The sequence below is a fragment of the Clarias gariepinus genome, chromosome 9 (genome assembly GCF_024256425.1).
Source record: "Clarias gariepinus isolate MV-2021 ecotype Netherlands chromosome 9, CGAR_prim_01v2, whole genome shotgun sequence".
Classification (NCBI taxonomy): Eukaryota; Metazoa; Chordata; class Actinopteri; order Siluriformes; family Clariidae; genus Clarias; species Clarias gariepinus.
Genome location: NC_071108.1, coordinates 24,418,610 through 24,437,500, shown reverse-complemented (window position 1 = coordinate 24,437,500; position 18,891 = coordinate 24,418,610). Strand labels below are relative to the sequence as shown.

General features: G+C 36.4%; 2 protein-coding genes across 3 annotated transcripts in view; one reads left to right on the top strand and one right to left on the bottom strand.

Annotated features, from left to right (window-relative positions):
- Positions 1 to 2,220, top strand: part of LOC128530260 (DDB1- and CUL4-associated factor 1) — a 19,606-nt gene extending 17,386 nt beyond the window's left edge. The window contains exons 23-25 of one of the 2 annotated variants that reach the window (XM_053504091.1): positions 1 to 10; positions 773 to 1,076; positions 1,179 to 2,220. The exon at positions 1 to 10 is cut by the window's left edge and continues 83 nt beyond it. In XM_053504091.1, coding sequence (XP_053360066.1) covers positions 1 to 10; positions 773 to 1,076; positions 1,179 to 1,234 — 370 coding nt within the window. In that variant the 3' untranslated portion in view covers positions 1,235 to 2,220. Of the gene's footprint in view, positions 11 to 772; positions 1,077 to 1,175 lie in introns of both variants that reach the window. The other variant, XM_053504090.1, reaches the window with a different exon arrangement.
- Positions 2,221 to 8,227: 6,007 nt separating this feature from the next.
- Positions 8,228 to 16,176, bottom strand: LOC128530436 (dystroglycan 1-like). The gene is made up of 3 exons (XM_053504389.1): positions 16,090 to 16,176; positions 12,037 to 12,420; positions 8,228 to 10,611 (listed from the first exon to the last, which is right to left on the bottom strand). Exons 2-3 carry the CDS (start codon positions 12,274 to 12,276, stop codon positions 8,272 to 8,274), a joined length of 2,580 nt encoding a protein of 859 aa, XP_053360364.1. The 5' UTR covers positions 12,277 to 12,420; positions 16,090 to 16,176; the 3' UTR covers positions 8,228 to 8,271.
- Positions 16,177 to 18,891: the final 2,715 nt, after the last annotated feature.

Sequence of the window (18,891 nt, the reverse complement as noted above, 5' to 3'; positions counted from 1 at the left end):
GGAGGATCAGGTGATGAAATTTTGGCCAAATTTTCATATTGCATATTTCATATTGCCTATGCAATATGTCTTATTTTGATTGTGGGTAACAATAACAGGCATTTTGTGTGTTTGCAGCTGAATTTGCATGTGATACTTAATTTTTTTTTATGGTAATGATATAATTGATGTTATGAATAGGGGAAGAGTTACCTGCTGTTATTTCATGTGAGATGAAGAATGGAAGAAATTAGAGATTTCTCTTGTTACTTTAGCAACTTTATTATAAAATGTGCCGGCCTTTGCTTGGTTTCAGGTGCTTTTAAGGCCATCGTGAGATTGGTTTACCCCAACATGTACAGTTACATTAATAATACAGTATATGTGTGTATGTATATTTAAAAAAAAAAATCTGACTGCAGTGACCGTTTTCCCCTTTGTACATTTTTAAAGTTAATATTTAATTTTGTAACCTGACTGCTCGTTTGATTTTTTTTATTTTTGATTTTTTTGGCCTAACTGCAAAATTCCCATTGCATCTTAAAGTTGTAAATATTCTACTCTTAATTCTTAAAGAATGTACTGCCTTTTCCAGTAGAACAGAAATCTTGATCATAATAGAAATCATTCCATTTTATTCCTCATCTATTCTGTTGCAATGTATCAATCACCTTTTCTTGGGGGATTATTGAACTGACTAATCACAGTGAAGTAACTGACAAATAAGAAACTACCTGATTGGCTTTACAAAGACTTGTTCACAATGAAAATGTATTGATCTGTGCTCCTTTAGGAGGATGAAGATCAGGAAGACGAGGATGACGACGACTCGGATGATGACATGGACGATATCGACACAGACCCTCTGGTGGCTGAGCTGGAGAATGAAAATAATGGAGAAGAGGAGGAGGAAGATGGTGAGCAGGATTTTTCCCCATCTGATGATGAAGAGGTGGCCCGTCTCCTGGAGGAGGAAGGTGACGATGATGATGACGACGAAGACGACGATGATGACGACGATGATGATGACGAAGAGGATGATGATGAGGATGATTCTGATGACAATGAGGGCGATGTAGAGCTAGTGATGGATAATAGTAAGTTAATGGCTATTTTTTTTATTGATTTAGCACTGTGTAAAATGCCTGCTTACTCTTTTCATTTTTTACACCCTATCCTTTCTCTCCGTCTATCAGCAGATAGTTCCGATAACTCTGACCTAGAAGATGACATCATCCTGTCCTTAAATGAGTGAGCTATAGAGGGTGCTGAGGAAACAGAAAGCACAATCTCATTCATACCTTGGAGGTGAACACCACTGAGGGAGAAAAGATAAAAAAAAAAAACCTTAAATATGTTGACAAGGCAGCACTTGTCTGGTTAAATCAAGGACTTGTACTGAGGAGGGTGTCATTGTGTACAAAACTGAAGGGCTCTTTAAAAAGGCTGATCTTACTAGAATTGGATGATAAAGGAGCAGTTTGTTTCAGAGTTGCTTGATGAATCAAGTGTGTTAGTTTATTAAAAAAATAAAAAATTTAAACAAATTTAATTTTCATGGAAAAAAGCTGTTTCTAAAGTCCCCATTTTTTGAAAGTATCCCTTTTTTAAGTGAGCAAAAAAAGGAAAAAAAAAAGTTTCAGTGATGTGTATTAAATATTTGACACTTTTAATGGGATTGACCCTGGAAAAGAGCTGGTTTGTTTGATAAAATGTATTGAGATTCCACTTAATCCTTACTGGGTTTCTTAGTGGATGGTGTGTGTGTGTGTGTGTGTGTGTGTGTGTGTGTGCGCGTGCGCGTGTTAATTTGATGCAAATTTTATTTGCTTAACTTCAACTTAAACATTTACTTTTTTTTTGGCAGGCATATTACTCCTATTATATTTTTCAGAATCACCCACAGATACAAATGCCTTTCTGGTAGTCTTCATTATTGTTTTTATTCAAGTTTGCTTAGACTACAGAACATAAAAAAAGACCTTTTTATTAGTTATGTCTTCCTTTTCGCATACTTCGGTATGGGTGCAATTTGAAACGTCAGTGAGGACTGAATTGTAATGAAGCAAGTGCCATTTTTCATCAGTGGTCCTGTACCAGCATTTCATTGCATTGTTTCTTTTGGACATAATTTTTGCAATTTCATTTTAGGCGATATCTTCATAAATGTAAAAATCCATTGTACAGTATTAAAGTATTTTTACTATAAACAAAATTAAAATGACCCAAGTTTTGTGATAATTGTATTTCATGAATCATTAATAAAGCCTTTATGTTGATTTGTGTTCTCTAGAAATTAGGACTGGGGAAATTGTGCAGAGTGCGCTCACTTGGTCATCTTTAAAAAAAAAAAAAAAAAAAGGATATAAATATTATTATTCCATTAGTTATTAAAATTTTCTAATAGGAAAAAAAACTTTGTCCTTTCTGTTTATATTAAATAGTTTTTTAGAGCTACTTTTAAAATCTAATGGCATTATCACACAAAATAGATAAATAGTAAAATGTATTGATACTCCTAGGGAAATTATAATTTTTTTTCATTTGCTTACTATCCCTGATGCATGATTGTATATGAAATGTGTGATTGCACAATTGCATCACTATTTCAAATAAATAAAATAATTAAATTAGGTTATGGATATAAAAAAAATATATATTTCTGTTTATAGCCATAAAAATGTAGCACAGATACAGACAGACATTCTGGGTGTCGCTGACGAGACCATTTTAAAAAAAATCTTATTTGAAATGCCCACCATCAGCATGTTTTTGAAATAAAAGGGGGTTCCATATAAGGAGCTACCCTCTCTTAAATATGGTGGCTCTAAAAAACTTGCTGCCAAATCAACACAACACACATCGGCCATTTTATTAGGTACACCTGTTTAACTACTCAATACAAGTGTCTAATCAGCCAATCATATGGCAACAACACACGGCCCATGTAGACATGATCAAGACAATCAGCTGGAGTTCAAACTCAGTAAACAGTAACTTTAGTGACTTTGAATGTGGCTTGCTTGTTGGCGCCAGACAAGCCGGTCTGAGTCTTTTCTAAACTGCTGATCTGCTGGGATTTTCACACACAACCATTTCTAGGGTTTACAAAAGATAATCTAAAACAAAACATCCAGTGAGTGGCAGTTCTCTGGACAACAATGCCTTGTTGATCCCAGAGGTCAGAAGAGAATTGTCGGACTAGGTCGAGCTGGTAGAACGTTAACAGTAACTTACATACTGCCTCATTTTACATTATGCTGAAGAGGGTCTCTGAATGCACGACACAGCAAACCTTGAAGAAGATAACTATAGCAACAGAAGACCACACTGGCTGCCACTCCTGTCAACTAGGAACAGAAAACTGAGGCGACAGTTTACATGGGCTAACCAAAATTGGACATTAGAAGATTAGGACAATGTTACCTGGTCTGATTTTTTTTGCCTGGTCTCTTTTTGTCCTGTGATATTTGGATGGTAGGGTCAGATTTTGGCATAAACATGAAGCAATTAAAATGACCTAAGTTGTGTGATGATTGTATTGAAATGGAAATTATATGCAGAGTGCGCCCACTTATTGGTCACCTTTAAAAATTGATATATAAAATATAAAAAGCAATATACAGTTATTAAAATTTTGTCCTTTCTGTTTATATTAAATAGTTTTTCTATTTGTATTTATATTCGCTTTGTATTAATGTTACAGGCTAATGGTATAACTGTGTGGGTGATTTTCTTGGCACACTTTGGGCCCCTTAGTACTAATTGGGCATTTACTTGCCACAGATGACCTGCGTGTTGTTGACCAAGTCCATCCCTCAACCACAGGATTTTGCGCCATGTCACAAAGGTAAAATCATCTGGTTTTTTGGACATGACAGTTCACTGTTGGAGTTCACTGTACTCAAGTTGTCACCAGATCTCAATTCACTGCTGACGAAGTTATTGCTTGTGTCAAAACAAGTGCTGTCAATCTATTAACATTTTTTATCTAGTTAATTACAGCTTAAGTGTCTCAAAGTAGGAAATCACTCCTACTGTAAGTGGCCAAAGATTCTTAGAATCACACGATTTTGGTTCTACTTTTAAAAGTAAGAGCTATTAATCAACAATCTTAAAATGGGAAATCACTGCTATCACCACCAAAATGTAGGAGCGCTCTGGAGGTGTCCTTACTGGTTAGGAGTAGTGAGGAAATACAGTCCTACACAGGTCTATTACTGACCACAGGCCTATCAGTTTCCTGTTCCTAGCTAACAGTTTTGGCACTCAGTTTGGTCTTCTGCTGCTGTAGCACATCTGCTTCAAGGTTGGATGTGTTGTGTGTTTCAAGATGCTCCTCAGCATACTTCATAATGAGATGTTATTTAAGATACTTTTGCCTTTTGACCAACTTGAACCAGTCTGGCCATTCTCCTTTAACCTCTGGCATCAACAAGGCACTGGATTTTTTTCCCCTTTTAAATTATTCTCTGTAAATTCCTAGAGATACAGTAGTTGTATGTAAAAATCCCCCCAAAATTCCCGGAAATACTCTGACTATTTCATCCAGTATGGTACCAACAATCATTCCACAATCGAAGATACTTATATCACCCTTCTTCCCCATTTTAATGTTCGGTTTGAACTTCAGTAGTTTATCCACATGCACAAACGCACTGAGCTTCTTCCATGTGATTGGCTGATTAGATACTTGCATAAACAGTTGAACACGGGTACCTAATGAAGTGGCCACTCAGTGTATATGATTTAAAGTTGATCAATTTGAAGATCTACATTAGCCATTAGTCTTTTTATGACCGTTATCTGTTATCACCCAGATGAGGATGGGTTCCCTGTTGAGTCTGGTTCCTCTCAAGGTTTCTTCCTATTGCCATCTCAGGGAGTTTTCCCTTGCCACTGTCGCCCTCGGCTTGCTTACCAGGGACTATCTGACCATTTTGATTCAAACACATTCAAATTCTATAAAAACTTGATTGTGTAAAGCAGCTTTTTTCGACGATAATAATTGTTAAAAGTGCTATACAAAAAAAAAAAAATTGAATTAAATTATGCATACATTTACACACTTAGTAGCACAAGAAGAATAAAAACAGGATTTTCCTGGATTTACATATATACCTAATTTTGGGTAAATGCTTGCAATTAATTTAAGCATACATTAGGTTGTATTCAGCTTGATAATTGAGATTCATTAAATGTAACTGTAATACATGGATATGTAATAATAAATGTAATACATAAAGAAATATAAATGACAAATCACTGTGGTATAAGAGAAATAATATCTTCAATACACAAATTCAAAAACACAATACTTAAACGTTGTTATAAAGTTTACATTTTATTATCATATTAGCACTTTCAGCTGAAGGAATCCACCACTCTCTGTACCCTTGTGGTTGGCGTATTGTTTGTAGTTTAAGTTTATGTTATATGTTGTGTTTATATGTTCATCCTGAGTTGTACTCTGCATGTAGGATTTATTGAAAACCAAAGATTTTGCCACCAACTGCAACTTGCTGAGAAAACACAATAAATCTCTTGTCAATTATGTTTATGATCAATGGCCAAACAGCGTTATTCTGCTGAAAGCAATTTATTGGAGAGCCTTGCCTGCCACAAATGTGGGTATTTCCCCACATCAGTTCTCACACGTTTAGAACTTCTATATGTATAAGTTTCAGAGGTATCAAAACGTAGCAAAAACATTAGACTGAATTACTTCAGTTGTTTGACAAAGTCATTCTTGTATAGCTCACACATATCTCCTTCTGCTGGTCAGTCTTTCTAAAACATCCAGAATACAAGGCTAATGCACATTCCAGTTACACGTGTGGACGAATTTGTTGGTACTCTTCCGTCAAGGAAAGAAAAAAATCCACAATGGTCACTGCAATAACCAATAAATGACAAATGTAATGATAAATAATAATTTAATGAGCATCGACTAATGAAAAAATCAGACATTACAACAAACTAATGTAACTAGATTGGACAAACTTTTTAGACTATTTAAATGGTGAAAAGTTGGTATGAAGGTGTGTCCACACTGAAGATGGACCAGAGAAAGAAAAGGGGAGAGTTGCCTAAGGACATCAGAAAGAAAAATATCAAAAAGCATGTTCAAGGTAAAAACTGTAAGACCATTTCCAAGCAGCTAAATATTCCTGTGACTACAGCTGCAAATATTAAAAAATTTATGGTCCACTTATAGCCAACCTCCCTGAACATGACTGAGAGAGTTAAAATTGAACTGAAGGGTAACTAAAGAGCCAAGGAAAACTTTCAAAAGATATTCAAGGTGAACTCCAACATTAAGAATACGTCAGTGTTGGATTGTGCAAAAGTGGGAAAATCATGATGACAGACAGGATTTTGTCAAAATGCATATTGACAAGCCACAGCAGACAGACTAGACAAAACTGAAACTTTCCAAGAACTGTAATTACTGTTAAACGCAGCTAAAAAAGAACAAAACATTGGTCTACTCTGAAGTGGCCTTCTATAAAGCCTTGATATAAATCCTATCGAACATCTGTGGAAAAAGATGAAACATTCAGCCCGGAGAAGGCCCTTTGTAGGAACTGTAAAAGCAGGGGGAGACTGGTAAAGAGGAGCACTGGGGTCATCATATTCATCATCACTAAAGATGTATTCCTCTAGAACTGCTCCACAGGCTGAACTGGGACAACAGAGAGGCATATACTGTTTCTCTTCATGCAATATTAACAGCATGCTGGAAAAGGGTTGGGATTTAGCATCATCCAACTCATCTGCAAAAATAAGTGGAACACCCTTTTTGATGAAGGACGAATATCTGTGGAAAGAGTTGAAACATGTAGTCTGGAAAAGGTACCCTTTGCAGTGATTGCCTCAAAAGGATGTGCAACAAAATATTAAGTTAGGGGTACCATCAATTTTTGTCCAGGCAGTTTCATTCATGTTTTTTTTTTATTCTACTGAATCAGAATACAAAGCAGTATCTGATTTTCATTACATTTTTAGTAGTATTATTACTTTGTCAATTTCAAGTTATTTTGGTGACCATTGTGGGTTTTTCTGCCTTTAATAAAAGAATACCAAACAAACCCATGTGTGTAAATCAAATTTACTAAAATACTGCATTTTTGGTTTCACAATAGAATGATAATACTTCTAAGTAATGCTTGTAAATTAAAACCATTTTTGTATTACTAATTCTAGTGATCTAGCACTTTTATCCCAGCACACAATTATATACAAACACAAAATGCAGGAGTTACAATACATCAAGGAGAAGGGGAGAGAGGGGGGAGGGCCCTAAAAGCATGGGATGTCATCTATTTCCAAAGTGTTGCAGCAACTTTAAAAACAATAAAATCACAAAAGAATTCACATTTACAATGGGTTGGATGATTTATCATCTAGAATGAATCGTGTGTTACACACCTATTGTCTAAAAACTATGATTAAAAGGTTGCGTGGTTCTAGGATTTAACAGAGTCTTGCATTGTAATCTGCAAATTAATTCATATAGAACTTTGATTAAAATAATAAAAATGATGATGACAACAAGGTAGATATTGATGTGCAATGCATATAAGGATAAAAAATTTCTATATTAGCCTGAAATCATTCACACAAATATGTCTATCTGCCTATAAGGCTGCTCATGATCAGTTTAATATAACTGGTGGTTTGCTTTTATTTTACATAACAAAGAAACATAATACTCCATATAAATGTTGCTTCCAGGCAAGTAAAGACATTAAAAAATATCATTATAAAAAAAAAAAAATCAGAAACATCAACTATACAGACACCAAATGCATTTAGGCAGTGCCTCATCTCTGCTCAGGAGCTTTAGCTTACCATCTGATTGTGTGACACTCGGCGGCAGTAGATGTTTCAGAACATTTACGTCTGTCAATTTCATATATGATGAACAGGTAAAGGAATGGTCATTTTTCTGAGTCTGTAGATTCCAGTTACTGCTTTGTAGTAACTGCTTCAGAAATTCCAAACAAGTAAGCAATGAATGCAAGGTCTTGTGAAGTTTGAGCATTTAAGATACCATGTTTTTTTTTTTTTTTTTAAGATTTAAGTGCACTGCTCAGTCATTCAAACAGAGAAACAGTAATCCAGCATTATCAAACCTTGACATCAAGGCTATTGTCCCCCCCCCCCCACACACACACACACACACAAAAAAAAAAAAAAAAAAATCAGTCACTTCATTCCATATTTGGACTATAATGCCTTTTCTTAATATGCCTAAAATGAGCCAGTTATAATATATATAGTTATGTATTAGGGGGGCACATAGGGTGGTGGACACCTATAGGAGGTCATGTTCTTCGGTCGAGAACCCCTGCCCTCTATAGGAACTGTAAAAGGAGGGGGAGGCTGGTAAGGAGGAGCATTGGGGTCATCATCATCATCATTGAAGGAGATGTATTCTTCTAGGACTTCTCCACAGGCTGAACTTGGATAATGGGGAGGCATAGGTGGCTTCTCTTCACGCAAGATTAACGGCATGCTGGACGAGGGTGGGGATTTAGGATCATCCAACTCATCTGCAAAAATAATAGGAACACCCTTTTTGATGAAGGTCGCCTGTTCCTCTGAAGTCAGTTTCCCCCGCTGTTTCTTTCTGTAGCAAACCATTGCAATGAAACCAGCTGTGAGCAGCAGGGCAGCCACGACCACAGATGGGATAACTGTGTGTAAGTAGACATCATCGCTGCGATGCCAGCCTGAGCTGGATGAAGGTGTGATTGTGGATGGCACAAGAGCGGAACTATTCTCAGGTGATTCTGGAATTGAGACTTCTCCAGGTGGTACAAATGAGAACCTTTGGCATTTGTTGACACCACGAGCCCCAACGTTGATTGGTTTGAAGTCTGGCTCCATTGCACTGTAAAATAAAGATGTGGGATGACCTTGGGCATCTGAAATCCTATGACACAACTCTTGAATCTGTCCAGTTGGACAAGGATTCTTAGGCAAGCTGCTATTGGTCCATTCAACCAGAATAGAGCCACTTGAAATATTTCTTAGTGTGACAGAACTGCTGTTGCGATCACCCAGTGCAGAGGCAAGTTTCTTGCAAAATAGGATTTTCTTGTTGATATCGTTGGTCAACATGTTTGGTTCTCCTTGAAAGCGAACAGTAAACACAACTGGTGATTGGTCATCAAATGGCCAGTGGTTTACATAAACCTCAAAAGCATCCATGGTGCTTGAATTTTCTTTATCCGTTGCTATCATTTGAAATTCATGTCTGCCAACATGACTTTGGTCAGGAAGGCCATACAGAAGCTGAGTGCTGCTGTTAAATTGTATCCAAGAGCCTTGATCCAGTGTCTGATAGAGATTTTGTTGTAATAACAACTGCAAATTTTCTGTGTTTCCATCTTCCTGATCAAAGAACGTATCAGCTGGAATCTTCATCTCAAAGTATGTTCCAACCCACACATTTACTTCACCAATAGAGTTATGTAAATGAGGCTTTTGGTTAGTCACTGGACTGGTGGAAGGGGCATCTGTAGTTTTTGGCTCCCTGGGCACTGGAGTGATCTTTGATTTTCTGCCCTTTTTTGAGGTGGTCTTGGGTCTGCGAGTAGTCGGAGGAGTAACAGAGGCAGTGGGCTCCACGTAACCAGGGCGAGTTAGTGTCGGTTCCAGGGAGACAGTGCTGGTACTGCCCAGGACTTGACTAGGAAGAGGTTGGCTCAGTACAGGCGTGTAAGCTATGTGATCTCGCATACGGATGGTAGGTTTAACCGGCAAGGGCAGAGGACCACGAGCTGGATTTATCAACAACTTTGTGGAGCGAGCAATGAAAGGGGATGCTGGAGCTGGCACAATACGCTCTGCGGGTAATAAATAAGTGGTTGGAAGAAACTGGGAAGGCACTGGTGTCGGAGTGCTGTGAATATGTCTTCTGATACGCTTGACCAGCTGAGGTTTTTTATTTACAATGTACCAGCCAACCACTGGGTAACCGATTAGAGTGGACATAGTACCATCTTTTGCTGGCACCTGGACCCCACTAATATCAGGTAAGGTGGTTTGGTCAAGCGCACAACCGAGTTTCCATGATAACAGAGCACCATTCTCCACCACCTTCTTTGCATTACCAGGTCCAGCCATAAAAGCGGTCATATCAAAAAAACGGTTGTTAATAACTGGCATGACCTGCATTAGCTCTGGTGGCTCATTAGCAAAGTGAGCCATTTTTTGAAGCAGCACTAGTCGCTCCCTCGAGTTCATCTTTGTGAGGTCTGCATCCAGGATTATGGTTAGCACTGTAGCTGGCTGGCCACTTGAACAAATACACACATTTGTTGTGTTTGACTGTGTCTGCAGTGCCACTGAAGCAGATTCTATATCCTGTTGATCATCTGTGTTTACTGTGATAATGAAGACATCTGGTTGCCGATTGTTGGTGTAAGAGCTACTGCTCAATTTGGTTCCACTGAGAAGTAGGTGACTATGTATACTCCCATCATGACTTTGTAAGGCTTCAGACGACAAGCTAAACCGATAGAGTCCTTTATCCCCCTCTAGTGGTAGACCTTGCAAAAGACAACGCTGACTGTCCCAATAAAGCCACTCAGGGAACGCTGCACTGCCAACCCCAGATAACTGTTAAGAAATGGACAAAAAGAAAAGCATAAATTCCTACATATTCATTATTTTTTGGTTCAATTCAATTCTATATTCTTTGATCAAATATTTAATAAACCTAGCCAAACTTAATAACCAAAAGGTCAGTAAGGGCTCAATCGTGTAAAAGCTAATGGTTTACTGATTTGAAGGTTGGTAGGTTCAAGCTTCAGCACTGCAAAGTTTCCACTGTTGAGCCCTTGAGCAAGGACCTTAAGCCTATCTGATCCAGGGGTGTTGTATCCTGGCTGACCCTGTGCTTTGACCCTAGCTTCTTAACAGGATTATGCAAAATTTAACAAAAAAAAAGTAACTTTGCTATAAGGTACATGTGTAAATAATAATAAGGTAAATCATTTTTGTAAGAGCAAAATCATAATTAATATAAGTAATACTTATTTTTTTAAGAGCATTAGAGATATTCCAAAGATTCATCTTTTTTAAATTATGTTAAATTTTTTTCTGGTTTTATTTGTGGAAGCGCTGAACACCTCATGGACTGATAGGACACTATTTTTTTATGTTAAAAATATGGCAATAGATAGAGCATTTTGTATTTTTAGAAACCATTAGCACAGGCAGTAACCTATGCTTCGAAAGCCTCTGGTGATCAAATGAGCTCCTCTCATTCCCTTTCAAAAGTCAGTGTGAACATAGGCCTGAAGGAACATGCCACAGCAACATTTCCCCCCATTTCCATCACAGATATTATTCAGGAGGTGTCTAGGGAAGAATTTAAATGTAAGATTTTTGGAGGAGATGTGGGCCAAATATTAAATGCTGCTGTTCACTGACGTCATCCTTTTCTTTACTTACTTTGAGATCTGCTACTGCTTCACAAAGATACTAAAGAACTAATATGAACCCAAGTGGGAGTCCTTGAGGTTTAAATAATCTAATCTTAAATAGCAATTCCCAGGATACCAAAATAGTTGACGGGAGTACTACAAATAAACAGGAAGTAAACTAAATAATAGAAACACATGATCTCTCCCCATGTGGTGAAAAGGCACTGTTTTTTAACAAACAGAAAAAAAAATTAACTGCAACTTGGATATTTGGTCCCATTTAATTTATTATTCTCCCTTTTCTGCTAAATTGATGTTAAATTTTACCATAGATTTTACCAAGATTTTTTTCCCAGGTTATTTCCTGTTACATTTTAACCCATTTTAGCTACTCACCTTAGGCTAAAACACATGACCTCATATGACCTCACCTTTTAAAACTACCAGCTACAACAGATGAAATGAAAATAGTATTTTTTTTTATTTTTATTATTGAGACTTGGTTAATCTGCCAAAATACTGAAAAAGAATACGACGCTGTATTCTGAAAGACTCTATAGACATCATAAATCTTTCAAGGGAGTAGCAAGCTGACATTTTTTGCTTAAAAACTTACAATGTCTATGGCACTGCAGTCTTCTGACACCAGGGGGATCCCCATCCTGAACATCCGGCCGACCACTGCAACAGAGTCTGATACTGTTGATATACTGGATACAGATGCCTGCATGTCCGAAAGCAGAGTAGAATGCATGGAGGCCTCCAGTTCGATGACTACTGGCTCTGATGCCCATGACATGGGACACAGCAGTAGGAGCCCCCACACACTCCGCATTATGCAAACCTGATGGCTCATCCTCTTAACCCTTTTAGCACTTAGGCTAAAGGAAGACTTGGTTCCTTCTTACTTCCATCAACTCAGCTGTCTCCCCTCTGTCCTTGATTCCTCATGCAGTCCTCATAGTTTGAGGGCGTCCGGACGTCACACAAGCATAGATTCCTATAAAGATTAGAGGAAAGGCATGTCATTATCAGAACCTACACTCAACTTCAACTTTGTAGAACCAACAAAGATAGTATGAGAGATCACAAAAGGAGCAAAGGTAAGATTTAAACATCTAATGGCCTATGCCACATTGGCTACCATTAAATGTTAATGAGACAACCATCAGGAGAACACTGAACAACAGTTTTGTATGATAGAGATGCATAGAGAAAGCCACTGCTGTCCAAAATTAACACAGATGTCCATCTACAGTTTGCTAATGATCATAAGGACAAGAAGGATATTAGAAGAATATTTAGTTTGAACTGATGAGGAAAACTAGAACCTGTGAAATATGATATAACATGGTTTGGGCTTGTTTTCCTGCACCGAGGGCAGGACAACTTGCTGTCATTGATGGACCTACTGTATAAGTTCTAAATTATACCAGCAAATTCAAAATTAAAATTCACATACACATTAATTATTGAAAGCATCACAAATTTACATGAAATTTCAAAATGTCAAATTCAAAAAATCTGATGAAATTTTAGGTCACATATACACGTACAGTATACAAAGGTGAATAACAAATTACGCACAGCAACTTAAGCACTTTTCTAAGCTGCTCTGGATAAGAGTGTCTGCCAAATGCCTGAATGTAAATAAAGATTCACTTCTTATGAAGAAATAAAAAGTGATGCATTTGTTGGCTTAAAGCTCAGCCAAAAGATTTTTTAAAATAAGGAGAATATGAAAGCTTGTTGACAGATGGACAAAAAATTGTCAAAAAATTATAGATTTTTTTTTTTTTTTTGGTTTACTTAATTTCTATAGCCAGTGTGCAAATAACTTTTGATCCACCCTTGTAGAAATTTTAAAAGGTTCACAATCTTTTAATCACTAGTGTAATATTAATTAAGTTACTTATGTCTTTTTTGGTCAGTGTTTAGTGTTAAAGGCACTATACTAATCAAAATAATTAATGGAAAATTTTATTTATTAATTGCATTTAATTTTTAACATTATAGCTAATTCTTTATCACATTTTTGTGATAACTAAATAAGCGTTTAACTGCACATGGTCTAAAAATCCCTGTTATGTACTGGTGTCTGATTTCTTTTTCCACAATCAAGATTAAAAATCCCTCAAATTTTTGTATAAGATGCATTTCCCCTCCAACAATGCACATATTGCAGCACTGTTTAATTATTATAAAGGAAGTAAAGTAAAAGATTTTTTTTTTTATCATAGCAGCTTTAGCAATAGTTCTAGCTGTAATTTAAAGCAGGTTTTTATTACAGTGTACCTTCTAATATGGTTTCTATAGTAACAATTCATTCACATGTAGTTGTAGGATGCAGACACTTCACATTATCTAAGCCTTTATAATAACCTTTTTCAAGTGTCCTATTTAACAGATGGATAATTGCTGATATGGTAAACGTTTCTATATTAAGTAATTTATTTAAGATTTATGGAAGCAGTCTCTGGCAATAGTATTTCACACAGTCAGTTATCCCCAGGAGAAAAGTTTGTTAGAGTTAAAAGTCTATTTGGTGTTTTTTTTTTTTTTTAGAATTAACTTTTAAGAATTAACTCAGGAGAGAGATTTTAGTTTATTTACTTCACAGATCATTGGATCATAGTGGGTCTTAGTATTAGACAAATATGACCTCAGACTTGCAAACTTTTTTTACAATGTAATTATTTATTTATTTAACAAAAATGAAGCCAAAAAGAGCTAAACATGTAGCAATACTAATTACCCCCTTACTGCTTCCACAGGCTTTATGAGATTAAGTTACAGCCAAGTGCTGCTAATCATCAGCCCTTAATTAACTGATTATCAACAGGTGTGCAGACCTCTATAAAAGCAAATGTTTTAGGAGTTTTCTAGTCTGGAGCATTCAGGTGTGTGTTACAGTAAGTCAATGTCTAGAAGGGAAAGACATAAGCAAAGAACAAGCCAGCATTTTTTTTTATTTTTTATTCAGCAACAATGTTTAGGTAGGTACTGTATGTGCATGCTGACCAGTCTGCTATTATGTGGCTCATACAACAAACTGTAATGTACTAATTGTTCTGATGCCTTACTTTTAAAAGCAGCACTATTTTTCCTGCAATCTGTGCCACAGTAGCTCTTTTATTAGATCAGACTACATGGGCCAGCCTTCACTCCCTACATGCATCAATGAGCCCTGGCTAATCATGACCCTGTCACCAGTTCTCCCACCTTTTGGTAGGTCCTGACCACTTCAGACTGGGAACATCCCAAAGCTGCAGGTTTAGACATGCTCTGACCAACCTTGTTAGTCACTCAAATCCTAAAACTTGTCCATTTTATTCTGCTTCCAAAATCTGCTCTGCTTCAACTTCAGGGACAAAGTTTCTGTGCTGCTTTTATCTATGCTTTTATCTATGCTTTATCCCCCCCCCCCCCCCCCTTTTATCTATGCTTGGGACCGGCATTGCATCCAATGGCTGGGGTTTAATCACTGGGTGGGAATCAAGCCTGGGCCTTCCGCATCGCAAGTGAGAATTATATTCACTTTACCGGTCAGTTGTAATAATCTTACGGGTAATCGGTGTATGTATATCTATGCATTATCTATGCATTTTGGGACCATTATAATTTTATCCCATTATCACAGCTGATGCAGTAAGCAATCATAAGAGACAAACTAAGCATTCCAATGAACACAGATGAAGTTAACGGTTAATAGTGACTCGTCTGACTACATGAAAATACAGGGTTAATTAAGTTTCTCAAATGTACTATATTTTCCATCTGTTCTGGCTACAGTAATGGGGGAGACATACTGTACATCACAGACAAGAATCTGTGGAAAAAATACACATTATAATAATTCCTTGCAATAACTATCTTGAAACCTATGAAACATGCTTCTTAATATTGCTGTTTAATCATTACTTATTTCAGTGCAGAGATGAACTTGCAGGATGAGTAGTCACGTGTTCATCTATGACCATGAGCTTAAAACCAGTCTGGCACACATTGAAAGGGCTGTATAGGAATGCTAACTCAAAATGCAGACACACAGAACCCCTGTGTCCACACAGCGACAGCTAATTAATATCAATATTACACGTACAAACACACATTATTCTTGCAGTGAAATGAAACCTGCCTACTCGGGCCAAAACAGCTCCTTCTGTTAGAACTGGATTTCTGAAAGCTCAGTGCATTTCAGCTCTAATTACAGCAACACAAACCTAAAACCTATTTAAGACACTCTTCGCCACAAAAACAATTATATATATATATATATATATATATATATATATAATTTTTTTTTTTTTTTGATATATCCAAGTCAACTGTCCGATAAAAAAGGCCGCTGTTGCATAAAGGCCCAAATGTCAGTCTGAGCGACGGCTCGAGTTTACAAATAATTATTAAATACATTTTATAAAAACAAAAAACTGTATTAAATAATTATGACTGTGAAACTCACATCTGGTGACAGTAATACACTTGTTAATAAACAAACACCGGAGAGGAGGAGGGAAAAAAAAAAATCACATAATCAAGACGCACCTGCTCCTACAGGAGACAAGAAGCATCCGAGAATTTTGATAAGAGACGGAGATAGCATAAGAAGCTACGCAAAGACGACATTAACCGCAAAAGCAAGGGGAAAACCCAAATATCCACTTACAACATATTACTGAGCCTTTAGCTTCTTTTAGCTTCAGTAATTCATCTCGCCCGTTAAAGAACGAGAGCCGGAGAGAGTGAACTGAAGATGCCAGGCAGGCTTTTTCGGGGAAAAGGATGCGGCAGTCCTGAGCAATCGAGCTACGAGTGTTTAACTGGAGCGGCTCAAGCGTCCCGAGAAAATGGCGCCCAGGTTTTGGAAATGATTACCGTAAAATGGATTTTAAAAACAACAATAATATTAATACAGTATAATAAGTAGAAGAAGAAGCAGTAGAAGTGTACAGAGTGTCTCCAGTCACATCATCCACAATCCTCACAAACTTCCCTATGATTTGAAAAAGTTTTTTTTTTCAATATTTTATTTTTTTAAGAATGCGGATTTCTTCTTCTTGCTAAATATCTTATAGCATAAGTCCAAGTTTAGTAGAAGTCGTCCTCCTTCTTGGTTTTCATGCTGGATGTAAAAATTAGAAGATTAACGAAAGAATGAAACCTCCTCTAGTTTGAACAAAAAGCCTGTAAAAACTGTTAAGCTAACTAATCAATCTAAAATATTCTTATGATTTTATTTGTATATAATATATAATAGAATAGTAGAATTATAATACTAATGCTCTAAATCTTTATTTGTTACTTATTTAACTTGCACAACTGATATTTCCCTTTTCTATGAAGCTCCAGCTGTTCTTTTAAACACCTTCCTGGGTGCTGCAGTGGCAGATTTATGATACAGATGATATTTACAGCTTTCCCACCAGTAAAACTAAAACATTGTGTAAGCTGAATATCAGCATACAGTAGTTTACCTTCCCAACATTACATTTTCTCCCTGCCTTGTTATTTACCTTTCATTCTGGTATCTGTGCTGGTGGTCATCCAGCATAAATATGTTCTTAAGTCAAATATTCCATAATCATATGGTCCATGGATTTATGTGGTACTTAATGGGAGCAGGTGTCATGGAGGTGTAGTGGTTAGCACTGTAGTCTTGCACTTACAAGGTTGAGGGTTTGTTTCCTGCCTCAAATCTTTTTGTTGAGATCTTGAGAGTTTGTTTCTAACCAAGTTCAAAGACATGTAGATTAGGCTAACTGGTGTTTCAAATTTGTACCCCACCTTGTGCCCGAGGTTTCCTGGGATATCGGTATTAGACAAGTAAAAAGTAGATGGAATAAATGAATAATAGTGATTAATGGGAGCATGACAAAGGGTCCTATGTTGCCAGAGCCCTATGTTTGAATATTTTCATGTTCAAGAGCATGGATTTCCTCTTCTTATTATTTATTAACCTGGTTCCCCTATGTCCCCCAGTTCTAGGTCCTGTGCTGCAATGATCTTGTGTACTCATAATTTATTCATAAATACACGAATAAATTAAAAACACTTTTGCATAAAATACACTTCAAAGGCCACAACACAGAACAGGACAGAATAGGAGAGTTTATGCGTGTTAACAGAAAAAAAATAAGTAGTGAACCTACAGTATTTGTCTGATGACTGTGGTCATACACTCACCTTGTTTTTTTGCTGTTTAGTGTAACTGAAAACTGTGCTGTTTTATGCTAACTGAATACCATGCTTTTCCAGTTTAACCATTGCATACTTTACATTAGCAAATGTAACACAAGTACATACTGTATATTGGATATTTATTGTTTTAAATTGCCTGAACATTTCAAAGTGTCAGTGGTTACTAACAGAGACCCATCTGCTGGATAGCTGATATCCACAAACCTATTTTCTTTACATCAGGGAAAGATGATAAAACTGTCCTTCAGGTTTTTTTTTTTTTTTTTTTTTTACCTTGTATGTTGTATCGCTCCCAATTCACAATCACTGTCCAGTGTTGTAAAACCACAGACAGATTGCAGACAGCTGGCTTAGTTTTACATCAGGTTACATGCAAGAATTTTATAGGAGAAATAAATAATGTCTTTGTATATTTAGTTTATACTGTATTATATCTTCTTAGGTATCATTTAAAAATGCCTTTGACAAAAAAAAAAGAACTGGGCCCATATTCACAAAGCTTCTTAAGCCTAAAAGTTGCTCCTAGTTATGAAATAAAATAAAAAAAAATCTTAGAATTTCCCCTTAAATTTAGAACTAAATCTTAGTAAAGATAAAATTATTTACAAAACAGCTTAGACCTAAAAAAAAAACAGCTCCTAAGGTACAAATTGTTAGGAGTGGAGAGAAGGACTTTCAAGAGGCTTAAGAATTTCTATAGTAGAGGACAAAAAAAATAAATAAATGGCAATCACATAAAGGATATTCTTAAAAAAAACAATTTAAAAGTTAAAGTTTGCTATAAAAAATTATTTCCGCTATGTGTAGAGCTTTAAGGGACACTGTGTTTTAGTTACTTATGAGGGCATATACGTAGTGCCCAGAATGTGATATAACGTTTAAAAATGGTTTTATTTGTCACACAGTGTGTAACTTTGATTAAACCTCACTCAAATTCAGTAGTGCATCTCCACGTCTCCATATCAGTGTGTGCAATGGAAATCCTCTTATGATCGATCAGAATCAGTGTTTTGTTTACAGTATTGATCAGGGCCTGTGATGAAAATGGATTTGCATTCTTTTTGAGCTTGAACTCACAAGTAAAATTTGTTCACAAATTGAAACAAATAATTACAAATAATGTATTTGTAGCAGTCCTGTGAATTTTAAATAATCCTATAAATATTTTTGACCATCTTCTAGCAGATACACAGGTTAAGCTGGCCAGTGCTGGTATAGTTGCTAAATTACTGCTATTGCTAGATGATACATTATTAAAAATATATATAAA

What these genes read in the sequence shown, in the direction of transcription:
- LOC128530436 (XM_053504389.1), bottom strand. Translation starts at nt 12,276, where the DNA reads ATGAGCCATCAGGTTTGCATAATGCGGAGTGTGTGGGGGCTCCTACTG. An exon ending in ACTGCAGTGCCATAGACATT is followed by an intron (nt 10,612 to 12,036) that starts GTAAGTTTTTAA and finishes ATTTCTTAACAG; the next exon opens with TTATCTGGGGTTGGCAGTGC.